General features: G+C 35.3%; 1 protein-coding gene across 7 annotated transcripts in view; it reads right to left on the minus strand.

Moving 5' to 3' along the window:
- Window positions 1-13,433, minus strand: part of LOC128982937 (rab5 GDP/GTP exchange factor-like) — a 255,403-nt gene extending 241,970 nt beyond the window's left edge. For 2 of the 7 annotated variants that reach the window (XM_054402028.1, XM_054402022.1), the window contains exon 1: window positions 13,216-13,329. In XM_054402028.1, coding sequence (XP_054258003.1) covers window positions 13,216-13,265 — 50 coding nt within the window. In that variant the 5' untranslated portion in view covers window positions 13,266-13,329. Of the gene's footprint in view, window positions 1-9,835; window positions 10,003-13,014; window positions 13,033-13,215 lie in introns of those variants that run through there. The other 5 variants (XM_054402024.1, XM_054402025.1, XM_054402023.1 and 2 more) reach the window with 5 other exon arrangements.
- Window positions 13,434-20,520: the final 7,087 nt, after the last annotated feature.

Genomic DNA, 20,520 nt, shown 5'->3' on the forward strand with positions numbered 1-20,520 from the left:
GTTTATGACGATTAGATTAAGGTATCTGCATTCCTAAAATGGTATGGGAAGGGAGGAAAACAGGTCTGCGACGTAGAAAGTGGCGAAGGAAGTAGTAGAGGCAAGCAGTCCAGAGTGTGGGAACTGTTAATGACGATTAGATTAGGGTATCTGCAATCCTAAAATGCCGTGGGAAGGGTGGGAAACAGGTACGCGACGTAGGAAGTGGTGAAGGAAGTAGTAAAGGCTAGCAGTGCAGAGTGTGGGAACTGGCTGTGGCAATTATGAATCTGCAATTCTAAAATGATATAGGGAAGGAGGGCAAACAGTTCCACGACGTAGGGAGAGGTGAAGGAAGTAGTAAAGGCGAGCAGTGTGGAGTTTGGGAATGTATCTGCAATACTAAACTGCTTTCAGAGTAAACTAATGATTTTCCCCGAGCCAAGTTTGGTCCCCAGGTACTTCTATTTAAATAAGGAATAAATATGATATTTTTAAGGAGACATTTTAGTGTAAATCTAATCAGGCAAATGGAAATTCGCTAAGTCTGCAGGTTTGCTGCGGCAGGGGTATTATTTGTCTTTGTCATCAGCAAGTAGACATTTAAAAAATTAAACTATGACGAACTTGCATGTTCATGAATTTCAAAACATAGGCCTACTGTAGACTTTGAAGCCATATCTCCTAAAAGCCGTTTGGTGACTTTATAAAGCCATTTTTAACGTCTAGGACTGTGCCCAATTATCCTAAAACCTCCAATTTCGCCTGTTATATGTCATGCAAGCAAGTAGACACATTTTTAACCTTAAGTTTTTCTCCATTTCTGTCGTGTAAGTTTGTAGCTAGCAGACAATTTGACAACTAGGAACTGGAAATCAGCTGTTTCCCCATCCTCGCTGTCGAGCTCGTTGCTCGCCTATGCCCTAGCATGTCAACAGCTGACTGCTATAAAAATTGGATGATGCGTACAACTTTTCATAGCGTAGGCCTATATTGTTTTATTTGTTGTGCTAATTGCTCCACAAAGTTGATTTATGTGGAACTTTATACTACTCCTACCATCGCTTATTAGTTTAATAAAAACTACATTGATGATTGGTATTTTGGAATATTAAAGTTCGATGAGTTTGCGTAGGTGGTACTTTGGCTATTGGGTTGCATTGGTTGTTTTAACTTTCTTGCCTTGTTTGCTTCAATGAGTTAGGTAGAGGGCTTTTGTAATGAGTAGGATCTTTTGGCACTTCACAAGCTCGAAGCTAATTGAAGTGACGTTTTATCACATACCCATCATCAAGTTCTACGAGGTACTGAAGTCGCCCCAGCCTTTCCACAACAGTTCCAAATTTCCACAGAATGGATCCTACGTAATTTCTTGATTGTACTCTCTCCCCAATATTGAAATGTTTGTTAAATATTGGTTGTTGGGCCTCATTTTTGTCATCTTCACTAGGCCTTAAGAGATCTAGCTTGGTTCTCAAGTTCCTGCCAAACATTAATTGTGCTGGGGATGCACCAGTACTCAGTGGTGTAGCTCGGTACCGAAATAAAAGTGCACATAGTTTTTCATGTAAAGTGCCCTGTTCAAACTGCATGCACCTCAGTTTTGTCTTGAGTGTTTGGCAAAATCTTTCCGCCTGACCATTAGTAGAGGGGTTTCCTGGTGCAATGAATCGTTGTCTTATTCCTTGGCGTTTGCAGAATGCTTGAAACTCTGCTGATTTGAAAATTGTAGCATTGTCACTGACCAATATTTCTGGTAGGCCATGGTGACAAAATATTTCTCTCAGGTGATGAATAGTACTGGCAGTTGTTGGCGCACTTTTTATTGGATATATTTCTGGCCGCTTTGACCTGGCATCTACAACAATCAAGAAGTTATGATTTAGAAAAGGTCCTGCGTAATCCATGTGAACTCGCTGCCAATTGCGTTTTGGTATTTCCCAAACATGGGTAGGGGCCTTCTCTGGGTTTTTCTTATTCTCACAACATGCCTTACAACTTGCCACCATACTCTCAATATCTGTATCAATGTTTTTCCAGTAACAGTAGTTTCTTGCCAGACTTTTCATCCGCACTATTCCTACGTGTGTTGAATGTAATTCTTGGAGGATTTTAGGTTGTAGCTTTTTTGGAATGACAACACGATTTCCTCTAAAAATAATTCCGTCTTGAAGTGATATTTCTGGGTCAGCGACTTCTCCGTTTAGGAGCTTTTCCTTTAAACAAGAGAGCTCATCGTCAAGTGATGTTTCTTTTTCTATGTCTTTAGCCATGATAGTATCGGTTGTTATGCAGTGTATTGTCTCTCTTCGAACAGTGTAATCTTCGTCAACCACATTGATATTCTCTTCTTTTATTGGCAAGGGATGTCTTGAGAGGTAATCTGCATTACAGTGGTCGCTTGATTTTTTGTATACAATGTCATAATCAAATCCTGAAAGAAAATAGCATCCTGGATGAAGTCAACAGTGGTAGTTTCTTGTCTGGATGAAATATGGTCATTAGTGGTTTGTTGTCAATGGCAAGAGTAAACTTCCTTCTGTATATATAATCAAACATTTTTTTACACCCCCAGTATACAGCAGTTGCTTCTCTGTCCAATTGGCTATAGTTGCGCTCTGCAGCAGTGACGGATCTGCTGGCAAACACAATGGGCCTCTCTTCATTATTTGGCATTTTATGAGACAGCACAGCTGATAAGCCAACAGGGCTAGCATCTGTGGCAAGTATCACGGGTAAGTCTGGATTGTATGGAGTAAGAACTGTGTCACTTGCTATCTCTTCTTTAACACGAGTAAAAGCTTTTTCACATTCCTGGGACCAATGAAAATGTTTGTCTTTCCTCAGAAGCTGATGTAAGGGATTAAGCGCTGTAGATGCATCTTTGATGAACTTTGAATAGTACTGTACTAGTCCAAGGAATTGACGCATATTGACAACTAGGAACTGGAAATCAGCTGTTTCCCCATCCTCGCTGTCGAGCTCGTTTCTCGCCTATGCCCTAGCATGTCAACAGCTGACTGCTATAAAAATTGGATGATGCGTACAACTTTTCATAGCGTAGGCCTAAGTTATATTGTTTTATTTGTTGTACTAATTGCTCCACAAAGTTTATTTATGTGGAACTTTATACTACTCCTACCATCGCTTATTTAGTTTAATAAAAACTACATTGATGTCTGTTTTATGACATTGCGTGTTGAGGACGAAATATATGTTTAAATTTATTTTTCCAGGGTCCAAGGGGGGCTTAAGCCCCAGTAGCCCCCGTCCCCTGGAACCGCCACTGATTGTCCCCCAATGAGAGCTTACTTAAATACCCCCGCCACAGACCTGCAGACTAAGCGAATTTCAACTTGTCTGATTACATTTTTACTAAAATATTTCCATATATAAGACATATTTATTCTCAATTTAAAGAAACATTAGATTTAACGAGTGCTTAGGTTTGCTGCTACAGGGAGGGTAAAAAGCGTTTTTCGACCATAAGTCAATAGTATAGGATGAAATAAATAAATTCGCCAAATTTTATCAATATATATCCATAAACAAGTAAACCACAACAGTTTTCATTTTCTCCATAAGAATAACATGGGAATTTTAAGTTTTCAATTTTTTGAATTTTGTCTGTAACCATTAGGCATACAACAATGCTTCAATGTACTAAATTATTTAATTTTTTAAGCTCGACAAAATAGTTGGGAAAAAAATTCCAAAATTTTATGTTTTTAGGGTCAAAAATGGGAAAAACCCATTTTTACCCCATAAACCCCCCCATAAACCCCTGTTCCCATGGTCCGATCATGCTGGTTCGCGAACTCGTTCAAATAAATGTAGGTTTACACCAAATTTCATCAAAATCGGATAATTTTTGTTCGAGTTATCGTGCTGACGGACACATATATATCTAATATATAAAATTCTCGTGTCACAGTGTTTGTCTGCAAACTCCTCCGGAACGACTTCACCGATCGTTATGAAATTTGGTGTGTAAATTCTGTAGGTATGCGAATCGGACGTAAACTATTTCCCGTTTCGAAATTCTTAAAAGGGCTCCGCCCCAGTGGCTCTGGAGTTTCCCATGTTAACCTTATGAGAAATGGAATTAATGAATCTTAACAGCTGTTTCAATTAAACAAGTTGGTTCTGTTCTATAGCTATGATGTTCAATAGCATTAAAGTTACAAGGATTACCAACAGGGTGCAGCACTATTATTTCTTTTACATTTATGACAACAGCTAATTTGCAACCAAAAGGTGAGTGAGCGTAGCGAACGAACTTCAACCTGGAGGCGAGTTAGCGTAGCGAACGAGCTAACCTGAAGGCAAGTGAGCGCAGCGAACGAGCTCCAACCTAAAGGTGAGTGAGCGTAGCGAACGAGCTCCAATCCAAAGAAGAGTGAGCGTAGCGAACGAACTTCAACCTGGAGGCGAGTTAGCGTAGCAAACGAGCTAACCTGAAGGCAAGTGAGCGCAGCGAACGAGCTCCAACCTAAAGGTGAGTGAGCGTAGCGAACGAGCTCCAACCCAAAGGTGAGTGAGCGTAGCGAACGAACTTCAACCAGGACGTGATTGAGCGATGCGAACGAGATCATCTTGAAAATTAAACGTAACGGTACTTTCTTTCCATCGGTCTGTCTTAGGGGAAACCTATAACTTAGGTGATACGAAGTTCGCCGGGTCAGCTAGTATATATATATAAATATATTTATAAATATTTTGTTATTGTATACATCAATGAGGGCTACTTTAAATGTTACTAAGCAAATCAAAATACCACAGTACCCTAAAAACATTTTATTTTATATTACTTACATGTTTCGGACATTAATGCCATGATCACAGTATAGTATATACCCTATTAGTTTCTTTTATTTACAAATATTATTAGATATTTCTTATTAAAGAACAGGTGATAATTTTTATATTAAGGGAAGGAGGTGTTTTCTTTAAGATGTATAATTTCATTGAATATTACGTTTTGATTTTGAATTTGTGTCAAGTTTAGTAAATTGTCTTAGTTATTAATATGATGAGTATAAATATAAAAGTCTTCCTTTGTATTCATTTTTTCACCTTTATTTTCAATATCCAGAATGTGCATATTTTTATTCATTTCTGAGTATGTATGGTCGGTCTGAAGTATATTATGTTCGGCGTATGAGGATTTTTGTGTTGTCATATTGTTTGATCTGATTGCCTGTATATGCTCTTTGTATCTGATTTCAAATGTTCGACCTGTTTGACCAATATAGTATTTTTCACAGTTGTTACATGATAATTTGTAAATTCCTGATTTCTTATACACATTTGGTGGGTTGGGTATCGGATTTGTTCTTTTTTGTATTATGTTGAAAGCGTTATTCCTTGTTTTATAACTTAGTTTAAATTTTGAGTTCGGTAATGTCTTTCTTAAGGTTTTGTTTAAGGATGAGCTGAATGGAATACATATAAATTCTTTCTTTACGTTTTCTTGTTCTTCTACTTTCATTCTTTTTGTTTTTTCATTTTTTATTAATTTTTCAATCATTTTTTCTTTGTATCCATTTGTTCCTGCAATTCTTTTTATAGTTTTCTTTTCTATTTCAAAGTTGTCTTTAGACATTGGTATGTTAAGTAGTCTAAATACCATTGATTTGAATGTAGAAATTTTGTGTTGCCAAGGATGGTTTGACTCAAATGGAATGATTAGGTCAGTTTGGGTAGGTTTCCTATATATATTGAAATTATGTCGATCGTTTTCTTTAGTAATTGTTATGTCTAAGAAATTTATCTTCTTTTCTTGTGTCTCCATCGTAAATTTAATTGTTGGGGAGATAGAATTTAAGTATTTCAAAAAATCTTGATATGAGTCTTTATTGCCGTTATATAAGCATAATATATCATCGACATATCTATACCAATAGATTATATCTTTTTTAAATGGATTTTCGTCGTTTATGATTTTTGATGATTCTAGATGCTGCATATATATGTTTGCTAGAATACCAGAAAGTGGAGAACCCATAGCCAATCCTTCTAATTGTTTGAAAATTTTGCCATTGAATTCAAAATAGCTTTGATTGATTGCTACTCTAGATAGTTTCATAAGATCATTTAACTCATTTTTTGAAACCTGTTTATTTTTGTTTAAAGTTTCTTGAAGGATTTGAAGGGTATCTTTTGTAGGAATATTTGAATACATATTAGTTACATCAAAGGAGATAAAAATTGCATTTTCAGGTATTAATTCATCCTTAATTTTTTCAATTAATTTATATGTATTGTTGATACTGTATCCAGATTCAAAGTTTATCTTATGTTTTAGTTTATTATTTAGGTACTTACATACATTGTATGCTGGGGCATTTCGGTAGTTAACAACAGGACGTATTGGTACATTTGTTTTATGTGTTTTAGGTTGTCCTCTAAATTTTGGTATTATTGGATTTATCATTTTTAGTTGTATCATGTCACTTTTATTTAAAGTTTTACATTTAGATATTGTACTATTAATTTCTTTACTGTATTCTAGTGTGGGATCTTTAGAGAGTTCTCTGTAATTATTGTCTTCAATAAAGTTTTCTACCTTTTTGTTATAGTCGTCTATGTTTATTATAACAGTTGTATTTCCCTTATCAGCTTTGGTTATTATTGCGTTGTTATCTTTGAGTTTTTTTTATATTGATGTTACAGTATTTAAGTCTTTTCTGGACTTCTTTATTATACCTTTGTTTTTAGTTTCTATTCTATTTTTGTCTAATTCATGTACAAAATTATGTCTAATTGATTCTTGGATGTCTGTCTTTTGTTTTCTTATTGCAACTTCTAGATCTATCATTTCATCTTTTATAACCTTCTGTTGGAAGTCCATGTTAATGTTGTATTTTTGTGCTTTTGATAACATTTCTGTTTCATCTTTTTCAAATACAATATTTGTTAGATTTTGAACTTTGGGATAAAATGAATGGGTTTCATTCAAATTTTCATTTTTTATCTTCTTAGCTTTTTGACCTATCAGACTTTGTAGCTTCTTGTGATGAGTTTCTTTCTTTCTTTTTATAATTGGTTCAATCCAATTTTGTACGTATTCATTGAATTCATTGAATGACAAAGACAATTTACTAAACTTGACACAAATTCAAAATCAAAACGTAATATTCAATGAAATTATACATCTTAAAGAAAACACCTCCTTCCCTTAATATGAAAATTATCACCTGTTCTTTAATAAGAAATATCTAATAATATTTGTAAATAAAAGAAACTAATAGGTTATATACTATACTGTGATCATGGCATTAATGTCCGAAACATGTAAGTAATATAAAATAAAATGTTTTTAGGGTACTGTGGTATTTTGATTTGCTTAGTAATATATAAATATATATATACTAGCTGACCCGGCGAACTTCGTATCGCCTAAGTTATAGGTTTCCCCTAAGACAGACCGATGGAAAGAAAGTACCGTTACGTTTAATTTTCAAGATGATCTCGTTCGCATCGCTCAATCACGTCCTGGTTGAAGTTCGTTCGCTACGCTCACTCACCTTTGGGTTGGAGCTCGTTCGCTGCGCTCACTTGCCTTTAGGTTGGAGCTCGTTCGCTACGTTAACTCGCCTCCAGGTTAGCTCGTTCGCTACGCTCACTCGCCTCCAGGTTGAAGTTCGTTCGCTACGCTCACTCACCTTTTGATTGCAAATTAGCTGTTGTCATAAATGTAAAAGAAATAATAGTGCTGCACCCTGTTGGTAATCCTTGTAACTTTAATGCTATTGAACATCATAGAACAGAACCAACTTGTTTAATTGAAACAGCTGTTAAGATTCATTAATTCCATTTCTCATAAGGTTAACATGGGAAACTCCAGAGCCACTGGGGCGGAGCCCTTTTAAGAATTTCGAAACGGGAAATAGTTTACGTCCGATTCGCATACCTACAGAATTTACACACCAAATTTCATAACGATCGGTGAAGTCGTTCCGGAGGAGTTTGCAGACAAACACTGTGACACGAGAATTTTATATATTAGATATATATGAATTTGAACGGATGGTGTTTTTGGCCTCTGGGGACATCAAAATGAAAAAGTAAATCGGTCCCGAGTCCAGGTCTTACCATGAGACCTACGGTAATAGCTTATTCCCTATATGGGAAATTCGCTAATATTCCCTATATGGGAAATTCGCTAAAACAAGGGAAGTTTATGGATTACTTACTTTAGACGGAATAGTGATATAAACCACAATAGGTTTAATAAGTTAAGCAATAAAAAAAATATTGACAATAAATTTTAATAGCCTAAACAAAATGTTTGTATATAAATCAAAATGTTTATAACGGACTGAAAGTTCTTGTAATGATATATTGTTAACATTACCTAATTATTATTTACTTAAAAATAATTTTCTATTGCTGCTGACATGACGGAGTGCACAATTATTCAAATGTCAGCAGTATATGTTGTACATATAACTAAGTTATTCTAAGAAATGTAGAAAAAGGGTCGCCGGAATTTTATCCCCCTGGAATTTTACCCCCTGGGCAAAGCTGACGTCACTATGACGTAGTAACCTGAGTGGCCAAAAGTTTGTTCGCGGCCGGAATTTTACCCCCGCGGATTTCGAAGTCTAATGAAAATAGTCAGAGCGTGATTAATTCGATTAGCGATAAAAACCGGAATTTTACCCCCTGTCCATAACTAGTGTTTAGACAACTGAAATGTACGGGCCGGATTTTTACCCCCCGGAATTTTACCCCCGGAATTTTACCCCCGGAATTTTACCCCCCGGAATTTTACCCCCTGGCCGATTTTAGAAATTGAATGATTGGTTTTCTTATTTCTGTTTTTAATTAATTGTAAACATTTCATTATTTAGTAGCCTATCTTTATTTATTTATTTTTTAAAGAAATGTTCGAAACAATTATCATTCAGTTGATTGTTTATACGTCATATTAACCAACTGTTAGCTTCAAAGATCGAATCCTAATACTAGAATCTCAAAATTAAAATTCAAAACCTGTTCGGTTAGTTTCTTACAAAGAAATTAATATAGGCTACTTAATAATAAAATGTTTACTATTAAATTAAAACAGAATGAAGATAATTAATCATTCTCACTTAATTTTAATATCTATCCAGGGGGTAAAATTCCGGGGGTAAAATTCCGGGGGGTAAAATTCCGGGGGGTAAAATTCCGGGGGTAAAATTCCGGGGGGTAAAAATCCGGGCCGTACACTCTAGGTTTTTATAATTTGATGTGTTCTGATTAAATTCACAACCGTTAAAATATATAAGTCTAATTCCGCGTTTAATCCATCGAGCTGATGTCGCGAAACTCAAAAGTTCGCGGCCGGAATTTTACCCCCTGGTTTGTGACGTCACGTTTGCCCAGGGGGTAAAATTCCAGGGGGATAAAAATCCGCTACCCCTAGAAAAAGACTTAAATTACTCGTAACAGCTCATGAAATGTAAGTTGCAGTCAGACGTTTTGCTTTAAAGAATGCAACAATCAAGAGTTAAACATTTTGATTGTACATACCTCTTGCTAAGTAATCAAAGCAATCGATAAGCGGAACATTTTGATTGTTTACACATCGTACATCACTATAAATTAAATTTTCTTGTAATGATATATTGTTAACATTACCTAATTATTATTTACTTAAAAATAATTTTCTATTGCTGCTGACATGACGGAGTGCACATTTATTCAAATGTCAGCAGTATATGTTGTACATATAACTAAGTTATTCTAAGAAATGTAGAAAAAGACTTAAATTACTCGTAACAGCTCATGAAATGTAAGTTGCAGACAGACGTTTTGCTTTTAAAGAATGCAACAATCAAGAGTTAAACATTTTGATTGTACATACCTCTCGCTAAGTAATCAAAGCAATCGATAAGCGGAACATTTTGATTGTTTACACATCGTACATCACTATAGTCAGTCAGGAGTTTTCTGGTTCTAAACTGGATCCAGGTGTCCTGGGTCACTAAGTTTTAACTAATGGTTGGTTCTAAGTTGAGTTAACCAACCAGTGGCGTAACAGATTTTTTTGGGCCCCCGTGCAAACTTATTTTTTGGGCCCCCTCTCATGAGTTATTTTTAGACCAACAATACAACATAATCGAACACCCTCCCCCCTCCAACCAAGAGTTATTTTTTGATCAACAATACAATGGCCAAACAGGTTCATCATAAATACACTGTAGTAAATATATTATGGGTTATGTTCCATAAAAAGGCGTGTTAAGTATTTCAGTCATGGTTTGATGATAAAGTTACATATTTATCAATATCAGTATCTGTGAAAAGTTTTGAAATAAAATAAAAATACCTTATTTTTCATCCGTATCAGAATGTTTCGTATCAAGTAGGTGTTATATTTATTTTATTACACATGATATCAATTATTTATTCGGGTAGGTTTTATCGGTGGTTTTAATTAGGCTAACTCATACACTCAAAGTTGGTTAATTTAGAAGATTGATGTAGGCCTACTTTTACAAAAGGCTAAGATTTTGGTCTTTTTTATGGATTTCTTGCGTTGACCTTACAAACATATGTCTTTAGTATTGATTAATTGTGAGGCAAAAAGATATAGTCTAACAAACAAAGCCAGTAGAGTAGCAATAATTGTATTTTTCACCACACTATGATGTTTTTAGCTGTTTTACATATACGTTAATAAATTGGTGGCTGAAAGTTAAGTTTTGCTGGCCATGCCAGCTGTCACCGTCATTTGGGGACCGAGCAGGTTTTTACATCACTAGGGCTGCAAAATCAGCTGCCCGCTTACTTTCTTAAAACATGAATGCATATTAAATACACAATCAGTATCCATAGCATTGCAATAGAATTGTTTTATTGTCATCGATGCATAGCAACTATTTATTAAATTATTTTTGCTGATTCCTCAAGTTATTTCTTCTCATAAACTTAAAGTTGTACAGTTGTGTCTGTGTTGACTATCAGTGTGCTTTAGTATTGTAGTGAATAGTGGTAATACAGGGTTGGTACTGATTTTGGAAAATGAAATTCCCTGACTTTTTCAGGTTTTCCAGACTGATATTATACCTTTTCCAGGTATACCGTAAGACGATATCGAATAGTCAGAATTAAGAATTATTAGAAAAAATGTAGGCCTAAATAGTTTACCTACTCATAAAACCAATAAGAAAAGAATTAAACATCTGGAATCTGAAAAATTAAGAGTACCAACTAACTTAACCTCACACTTTATGTTCTACTTGGCCTTGACTTGACACTAGCAGATAGACGACACGGTGCTTCTGATACTGATATAAATCGATATTTTGCTTGCGATATCATCGGCTTATATCGGAAGAAACATGTGATATTGGAAAAATAACTACCATGCTTGTACCGGAGACAAAAAGTAGTACCAAACTAAACTATTAAATGTTTCAACTAACAGAAAAATTTTTTTTATAAACTCCTACAAGTGCAGTTTTTTTTAGTTTATTAAAGGTTGAATCAGTATTGGTGTAAATTCAATGAGGAATTGTATTCAGAATCGTATTGAAATTGAAACGATGAATGTAGGCCTATCCTTCCGCGCATCGCGGTACTACCATGATAGATTTGTAGCAAACGGATTGATGTTTTAATTAATGATTGTAACTTACGTCAATCAATCCAGTTGTGTATTGGAGGGACGTATGTTTCGACCTTTAGGCCATCTTCAGCCCCGCTGTTACACTAAGTTGTTCCATCCTTAGTTGCATAGTTGGTGTAGCAACCGCGTCAAATATTTACAATGAAGAACACAAAAATACATCATTGACTAAGACGAACACATATTAATAAAACTATCACCGTGCGCACGGCTGAACGGGCTCGGGACTGCGGCAACACTCATGAACTAACGGTACTAGCCGTGTTTCCATACGTGGGATTATCCCGAAAACAGGATTTTTAGAGCATGAGCGGGATTTGAAGGGGATGTGGGATAAAACAGGAGTTTTGGCTATGACGTCGTTTTTATTTACTATGCTTTATTTTAGTGAAAAACTAACCCCAATCTAAAAAATTACCTTAACAAAATATAATAGCAATGTTAAAACAACTAGGATTTAAACACAATATGTCTAATTTAACACTCAGAATTTATCACAAAAAATCATAAGGGATTAAACGGGATTTATTAACCCAGTGACCGGGATTATATTCTCTTGGTCGTGTAGAAACACTGGGAGCTCGGTACGTTCAATTAAAGCCAGTAATCAGAGATGATGATAGAATGTCAGTGATGATAGAATGTCTGTCGATGTTCGATGTTTTTTATATCGATGGTAGGTTCCCGATGTTTTTGACCAAGTATTGAGACGTAGATGCAAAATGTAGCATATCTGTAAAAAATGTAGTCTTTCAAGAGAAATTCCCTGACTTTTCCAGACCAACAAAATTCCCTGACATTTCCAGGTTTTCCAGGTTTTCCCTGACCGTACCAACCCTGTAATATGATATAACTTTGTGTGGTGAAAAAATAGCCGTACCACGGACCGAAATGGTTTTGCAGCTCTCGATCTTTTAAGTTCTCGACTTCGTCTCGAACTTAAAAACTATCTCGAGCCCGCAAAACCTCATTTGTTGCCCTAGGTATGAAATAGGGACCTAAATAAAATTAATAACTTATTAGGGTAAAACTAAAATTGTTGGCAGACATAAGCAGTGTACGCAAGCACAGAGAAGTCAAAATACTTCTATGTGACGAAAGTAAGATTGCATTATAATCAATGAACCATGTTATAAAACGTTATATTTGTTACCTTAGTTCCTTATCACTGAATAGGCCTAACAAAAACGACGGTATTTATAACATTAATGTTATTACTTGTTTAATACAGTTATTAAATGATTTATAATACATTTCAATTAGAATGAACTCCAATTTTTCGGCCCTACTCGTCTCACGGGCCTCTGGTTTCCGCTAGCTGTTTCGCGGTCCCCTCGGTCCCCCCCATCTAGGATCTAATAAATCTACTAGGCACTAAGTTTAGGCCTATACTATAATGTAATAAAACTAACAATTGCTTTTAAATCCATTACCAGGGGCCCATTTCATAATAAACTACAAGCATAGATAAAACATACTCCCTTAGTGTTGGTTAGTCTATGCTACAATTTACAACTTCCATTAGATTTGCATTGGGCGATCAGCTGATTTACTAATAATATTAGTTTGTACTTTATTATGAAATGGGCCCCAGATTGGCACTATTAGCAGACCTTAGATAAACCCGTTCATCCATCGATAGTTGAGCGATATTTTCATACATTAGGATTTTTTTCAGATATAAACTTGTTTAAGAATATACATGTGGGCTATAACTTTACCTTATATTCAGATTGTTTATCAGTCTTTAATTATTAATGTAACTAAACTAGCTACATAGGAAACTTGGACACGAATACAATAACAACAGCCTAGCATGTAGCATGATTCAATAACAGTCTAGTCTAGTCCTAAGTCCTAGTCCGTTCGTTCGTAACGAATCAATCTGTTCTCTGAATCTGTTTTCTTTACGTTCGTCATTTTGACTTTTACCACAGAGACAAGGGAAACAAAGAATATACTTTTATTTCCTTAAGCCGGGTTTTCCTAAGCGCGTAGTCGGCGAGCGGAGAGAGGAACGCAGAGAGCGAACTCCACTTGTCTTAGGCAATTTAATGTTACTGTTTTCCTAGAAGCGGAGCGGAATGCCATGTTAATTTCAATTCCGCTCTCCGCGTTCCTCTCTCCGCTCGCCGACTCCGCGCCTAGGAAAACCCAGCTTTAGTCAATGCTTTTACGTTTGACAGAATGAGGGTAGAGAGTACTTGACAATTGACCTTACAGGCAGTGGCAGTGACTGATCCTCTGATTGGGGATTTCGACCAATATCGACCCCGGTCAATAAAACGAAACATAATAATGGAACACCATAGATTAAAGTATTGACTTTTTTATACAATTTTGGAAACATACTCCCTTGTCAATGTATCATACTTTATCCTTATGAAACATTAACTTTATCCTTCACATTTTGCAATAAGCTGAGAAATGAAAACGAAATGAAATAATATTTTATTTCCCATAAATTATATACACATAATTACATTGTATTTTTTTTACTTCAATATAATACAGCAAACTACTAGATAACAAAACAAAAATTATACTCTGTAGAAATAAAGCGAAAAAAGTGAAAAAAATACGTCCGAAGGAAAAAGTCTACATAGGCAGGGCCTGTGCGTAGACTCGAGTTGCGAAAAGGTTAATTTAGATGGGAGGTAAAAATACCCCCGCCGCAGCAAACCTGCCGACTAAGCGAATTTCCATTTGTCTTAAATGATTTTCAATTAAATATATTTTAATAACATTAGGTTTAACCAGTACCTACCCATGTAGCACAGATGGTTGGGCCAACGTTGGTAAATTGTGGAGCCACACAGTTGGCCAACGGTAGAAATGTCACCTCTTTAAACTGTTTTCCAGCCAACCATTGTCCAACAATGGCCCAACCATCCAAAAATACTGATGGCCAACTAACCATAACACAACTGATCCAACCAACCGTTTTATTTCACACAAAATAATTAAGATTTAGTACGAAAAGCATAATTATTAGTTGAGTAAATTGATTAAATAGTTCTTAAAAACAAATTTTGAAAAAAAGCTAGAACAAAATTTTTTGGCCCAGACGGGTCTCGAACCCAGGTCCTTCGACTTATGAGCCTCTTACCTTACCACTGAGCTATCTGTGATTGTTGATATAGAGAGTTTTCAAGTGGTGAAAGAGTAGCCGACAGTTGCAATGGCCGCAATACTTCAAACATTTTTGATACTACACAGTATAATATGATTCTGTTAATCTGTTAAGGCATCATAAGTAGTTATTTTTTTTTTATTTTTTTTTTTTTTTGGAGTTAGAGAGGATACTGGTATTTGAATATAGAGATTAATTAATTACCGTTAGATTATTAATGCTATTATAATTGACTGTTATATGATTAATTACTCTTTCCCCTTAAATTGTTGCAAATAAGTTAAAGAATATTAATTAAAAAAATATTTGCATTATTATAATTATTAAAATTCATTGTTGTAGCCCCGGAAATGTAATATATAAAATATCTGGTTTTACAATACCTTTATCAGTTCCAAAAACTTTTGGAAACTTTTGGAACTGATAAAGGTATTGTAAAACCAGATATTTTATTATAATTATGTTGTGAAAGCTAGACCCAGAGAATGAAAGTCGTGTAAACTCAACTATGGACCATCGTTGGTCCAACAAAAGTATCTTTTGTTGGTCCAACGGAGTGAAAAACGGTTGGACAACGGTTGGCTTGATGTATGATACCCAGCAATGCATATTAATGTATTTCATTAACAATGAACCAATGTTGGTCCACAGTTGTAAATATTGGTTGGCCCAACTACGAGATATACAGTTGGACAACGGTTGGTTGGTTGTGGAAGCTCCAACCAACCATCGACCAACTGTCCCACAGTTGGCCAACGTTGGCCCAACCATCTGTGCTACATGGGTAGGTTTGTTGCTACAAGGAAACTAATAAAGTGTGTTTTTTGTAAAATATTGATAGCTTAGTACAAAATAAATAAATTTGATCAAAATACAAAATATATCCATAAACAAGCAAACTACAACATTTGACAATATTCTCCGTAAGAAAACATGGGAATTTTAAATTTACAATTTTTTTAATTTTCTCCGTTACTATTAACCGAACAAAAATACTTTTATATACTAAATTAAATGTTTTTTTAATCTCTTTAAAAAGGTCTAAAGAGAAATTGGTAAATGTTGTGTTTTGAGGGTCAAAAGTGAGAAAAACCAATTTTTACCCCATAAAACCCTCCCTAAAGCCCCGTTCCCATAGTCCGATCATGCTGGTTCGCGAACTCATTCAAGTTTATCCTGCTTTACACTTTTATTAAACCAAATTTCATCAAAATCGGACAAAAATTACTCAAGTTGTCGCGTTCACGGACGTATATATATATAAATATATATAAATATATATATATAAATTTGAACGAATGGTGTTTTTGGCCTCTGGGAACATCAAAATGAAACGTAAATCGGTCCCGGGTCTAGGTCTTACCGTGCCACCTACGGTAATAGCTACAGGGAAATTCGCTAAAATGAATAGGAAAACAAAAAATAAATCGTATAATTTTAAATTTAAAAAAATGTTCTTGCTTGAAACTGAATTTTTAGTGTTCTGGAATTAATTGACGATAAAAAACTCTTTGAACAATACTGAGGAAATTTATAAAAATCTGGTGAAGATTGAAGAGGAGGTGGAGTGTGGTGTGTTGGCCAGTCAGTGAAGGTGGTGTATCAGTGATTGTGTTGTGTAGTGGAGTGTAGGGTCAACGGTCAGGTCCGCCCAGAGTGATAACGGCCTCGGTGTCCTCTGCACTCAGTCCTACAAGCCACGCTACTACATGCTTCTTAAATAGAGAGAGAGAGGGTGAATTTAGAATGTTGACATTTTGATATCTGTTACACACGATAAATGATTTGGGTTAAGTGAAAGCAATTCGTATGTGAAAATGATTTTAAGGTTTGTGGAACATTTATACCAACATTTCGAGAAAAGCGCGTATTGTGTGGATGAGTAATTTTTATAAAAATATCATCAAAGTTTTTGTACATGTGAACTAAAATAAATTTTAAAAATAACTAACTGTCTGACTGTCAAAACTCCTTTTTCTACAAAAAGGTCGTATGTTGAATATCTAAAGTGTTTTTTTAAAGCAACTTTCAGTATTGTTTTCTGTACAACAAAAACAGGTTGCAAGATAGTTTTGTAAGCACCACCAAAAGCAATACTTCCAAAAATAACAATGATTGAACATATGCATAGTATGCTGTTTTAATTTCTTGTTCCTCGAGTATATCACTAAGTTGCCTAAATGCATAAATATATTTACGTAATTTTTTTTTTAGATATTCAACATGTTCCGACCATTTCATCTTTGAATCAAAAACAATACCAAGATATTTGTATGAATCAACTTTTTCAATTTCGCTACAAAAACAAGAGTTATTGAAATGACTTCCACAGACATGAAAGATAGGTTATCAAGTTTGTATTCGGTTATCTTGCGTAATGAAATTGGCATGAATTTGGTTTTCGTTATATTAAGAGACAATACATTTTGGTCAAGCCATTTTTTTTTAGCAAACAGAGGTCTGATTCAGCCTTGTTTTTAACCTCCTCCCAGGATGCTCCGGTTACAAATATTAGAGTATCATCAGCAAATAATGTTAATTTTCCCTCTGTTTGAATTTTAGAAATATTATTAATATAAATGAGGAATAAAACAGGACCAAGTGTCGAACCCTGGACCACACCATACTCCACTGGCAAAACATCGCTCGACACTTCACCAAGTGCGACAGTTTATAGCCTATCAGAGAGGTAGCTGCTGAACCAAGCGAGCGAGGTGCCGCGCACCCCGACAAGCTCAAGTTTACGCAACAATCGATTTCTGTCCACTGAGTCAGAAGCTTTTTTCAAGTCTAAAAAATATTAACATACTTCGTTTATTGCCATAAATTGCCTCGTTAATGCATTTATTAATATCAAATAAAGCATCAGATATGTTTTTGTCACTCCTGAAACCATACTGATTTACTGATTTTCACTTAAAATATTGCTGCACTGGTGGAGGTAAAAAACAAGTTGGTCTTTAAAAATTTTCTCTAATAGCTTAGCGATTACACTTAACAAAGAAATCGGACGATCCCTGGTTTTACTATTAATGTTTAAAATAATCGATATATGTTCTATTAACTAAATAGTGGTTTAAATTACCTTGTTACTGTCTTTGTAGTTTGTAAAGACTACAGTTAGTTGTTTCATGCTTCAAATGGAGCGGATCATCAGGTCGGAAAAAAACTCATTATTATTGATTCTTTTTTTATGCCTTTTTTTATCCGATATATCGATATTAAAAAATTGAAACATGTCAGTTGACAATCACGATAAATAAGATATTTGTCGTAACTAGCGGTTACCAACGGGCTTCACCCAAGGCCCCACTAGAAAAAAAACCATGCTGCAGGATTCATGACGTCACACTAGTGGATGGATTTCATTGATAAATTCATTGCCATCACCATTCCCGGTGGGGCACACGGAAGATTTCTCAGGTGCCGTTTGACGTCACTAACTGCTGCGTCTGAAGAAACAGACAATTTTATAATTTTCTATTATTAAATTAAACTGTCATAACCTAACCAAACGTGCTGATAATGGAAAAATCGAATAAAGGTTTACTAATCTAAAAAATAGTTTTGTTCATAAAATAAAATTATAATTGCCTAAAATTCAATTTTATAATTTTTTAATTATATAATTAAACTGTCATAACCTAACCAAACCAACCAAACTTGCTGATATGAAAAAATTGTTTGATAAAAAGTTAGTGCCGCCGGCGGGATTCGAACCCGGAACATTAGGATTATCAGCCCGCAATGGTATCCACTGCACCACCGAGGCCGATGGCTGCCTACCGTATCGTTGCGGTATTGGTGTTCCCTCAAAGTGACGTCAGCAGTTAGTGACGTCAAACGGCACCTGAGAAATCTTCCGTGTGCCGTTTCGTCATCCTTCCCATGTTTTAGGTAAATAAACAGCTGGCTGTTGGTAAGATTTTAGTACAACTATCCACCACTGTGACGTATTGTTGCGCTGCCCGTGCTGCAGCATGGCCTGTTTTTTCTAGTGGGGCCTTGCTTCACCCCGTTTGACTTCTTAAGTAAACTATTGATTGATTGGTTACGTTTTTTATGTTTTTTTTTTACTTCATAATTTACAATCTGTTCAAAAGTTGAACAATAAGCAACTAACAGCCAAACAGCGTGTGCCGCGTATATATACACTAGCTGTACCCGCGGGCTTTGCCCCGTTTAACTTCACAAGTGAGCTCGTTCGCATGGCTCCAGGTTGAAGTTCGTTCGCTACGCTCACTCACCTGTTGGTTGCAAATTGGGGAGGCCTTCTTTTAGGCAACCTTTAACCTAGGTACCATTTCACTTAGATCACATATCAAGTTGGTACCGACAACTCACATCGGTCATCTAGGTCCCGGCCCCTCCCTTCTGGGGGGAAGGGCGTGGCTTCGCCGTTCGTTCGTTCGTTGGATTTAAAACAAACAAACAAGTCAAGTGTTGGTTGGTTTGGCCTTATGTGATCGTTGGTTGATTTGAAATTTAATCTATATATAAAGGCAAAAGTACCCATGAACTTTTGAGAAAACTACAAGTCACAACCCCATAAACCATATACTTAAAATGTTCGTCATGGCGAGAAACCTTGCGCAAAATTATCCATTATTTCATAAATTGCCCTATAAGGTCGTAATTGCTTTCCAAACGGAACTTTCCATTTACCTAATGTTAAAAAATACATATAATTTAAAAGCAGATGTTTACTTTCACCAACTGTTTTGTAGGTTTGAATAATCACAACCATTGAGATCCTTCACTCATATTTGGGTTAAAATACGCACCTAGGTGGCGTCCCCATCTCAAGAATTGATAATTGATAATAACTAGTGATGTCAATGGTCAAAGCTAATATGCTATCAATAATATTCAAGTTTGTTTTGCCTAGTAATCGTATTACACCTTATGTGACCATCTTACAGGGAGAAAGTATCTGGCTGATAGAATCTATCTGCCAGAAAGCACTTAAACACCAAAGATCAGCCTCATTTATTTATTATTTTAATGAGCTTCAGAAAACACTGAATCATTTCTTGCCTTAAAAAGCTGATTTTAAGGCTTACCAGTTACCAGCTCCACTAAAGCCAAAACACTGTCCAGTAAACTTATGGGTAGTAAGTTTAGTAGTCTGGTTCTGGTTCATGATGGCCCAGTTATTGCAAGATGTTGGTTAACTATACTAAGTTAAAAACCTTTTTCGGATTTAAACATAATCTTTTATGCCTAAGTTACTAAAATATGGTTAAGAATTACCAAAATGGATTTTTCAGTAGGTAATTTAGTAAGTTAACTTAGGTTATTTTCAGCTATGTACAAGTTAATTAATGTGAAAGCCTCCCAACAAAGCCTACCCTTTTTAGGTGCATGGTGCAAGCATTAAAAAAGGAATGGAAAGTCAGCCGTTTGTAGCTGAAATCGAGGCTTTATTTCATTCCATTACAATTAATAACGAGACTAAATCAATAGGAACAAACAAAGCCATAGAATGAAATTATATATTTGTGTTCTTCAAACTCCTAACCTAGGCCTAACTAAGTTTATTTAAATTTCAAACATTAAGTTAAGCTTACCGTACTGGTAATTATAAACTCAGTAGGCTTAAAGAATAAATTGTTTTAAGTTAAGTTAGGACTTAACTTATGTTTTATTATAAAGTAGCCTATAGAATAGGTGATTTAAGCTATATAAAGTATAAGATGCAAACAGTAAGTAGGCTAAGATGTTATCTCACCTTAAAGCTCCTTAAAAAGAAATTGTCTAAAGAAACAAAAAACAAATAATAAAG

Source organism: Macrosteles quadrilineatus, unplaced genomic scaffold (assembly GCF_028750875.1).
Source record: "Macrosteles quadrilineatus isolate MER2022 unplaced genomic scaffold, UCM_ALF_1.0 Scaffold_1__1_contigs__length_201487025, whole genome shotgun sequence".
Classification (NCBI taxonomy): domain Eukaryota; kingdom Metazoa; phylum Arthropoda; class Insecta; order Hemiptera; family Cicadellidae; genus Macrosteles; species Macrosteles quadrilineatus.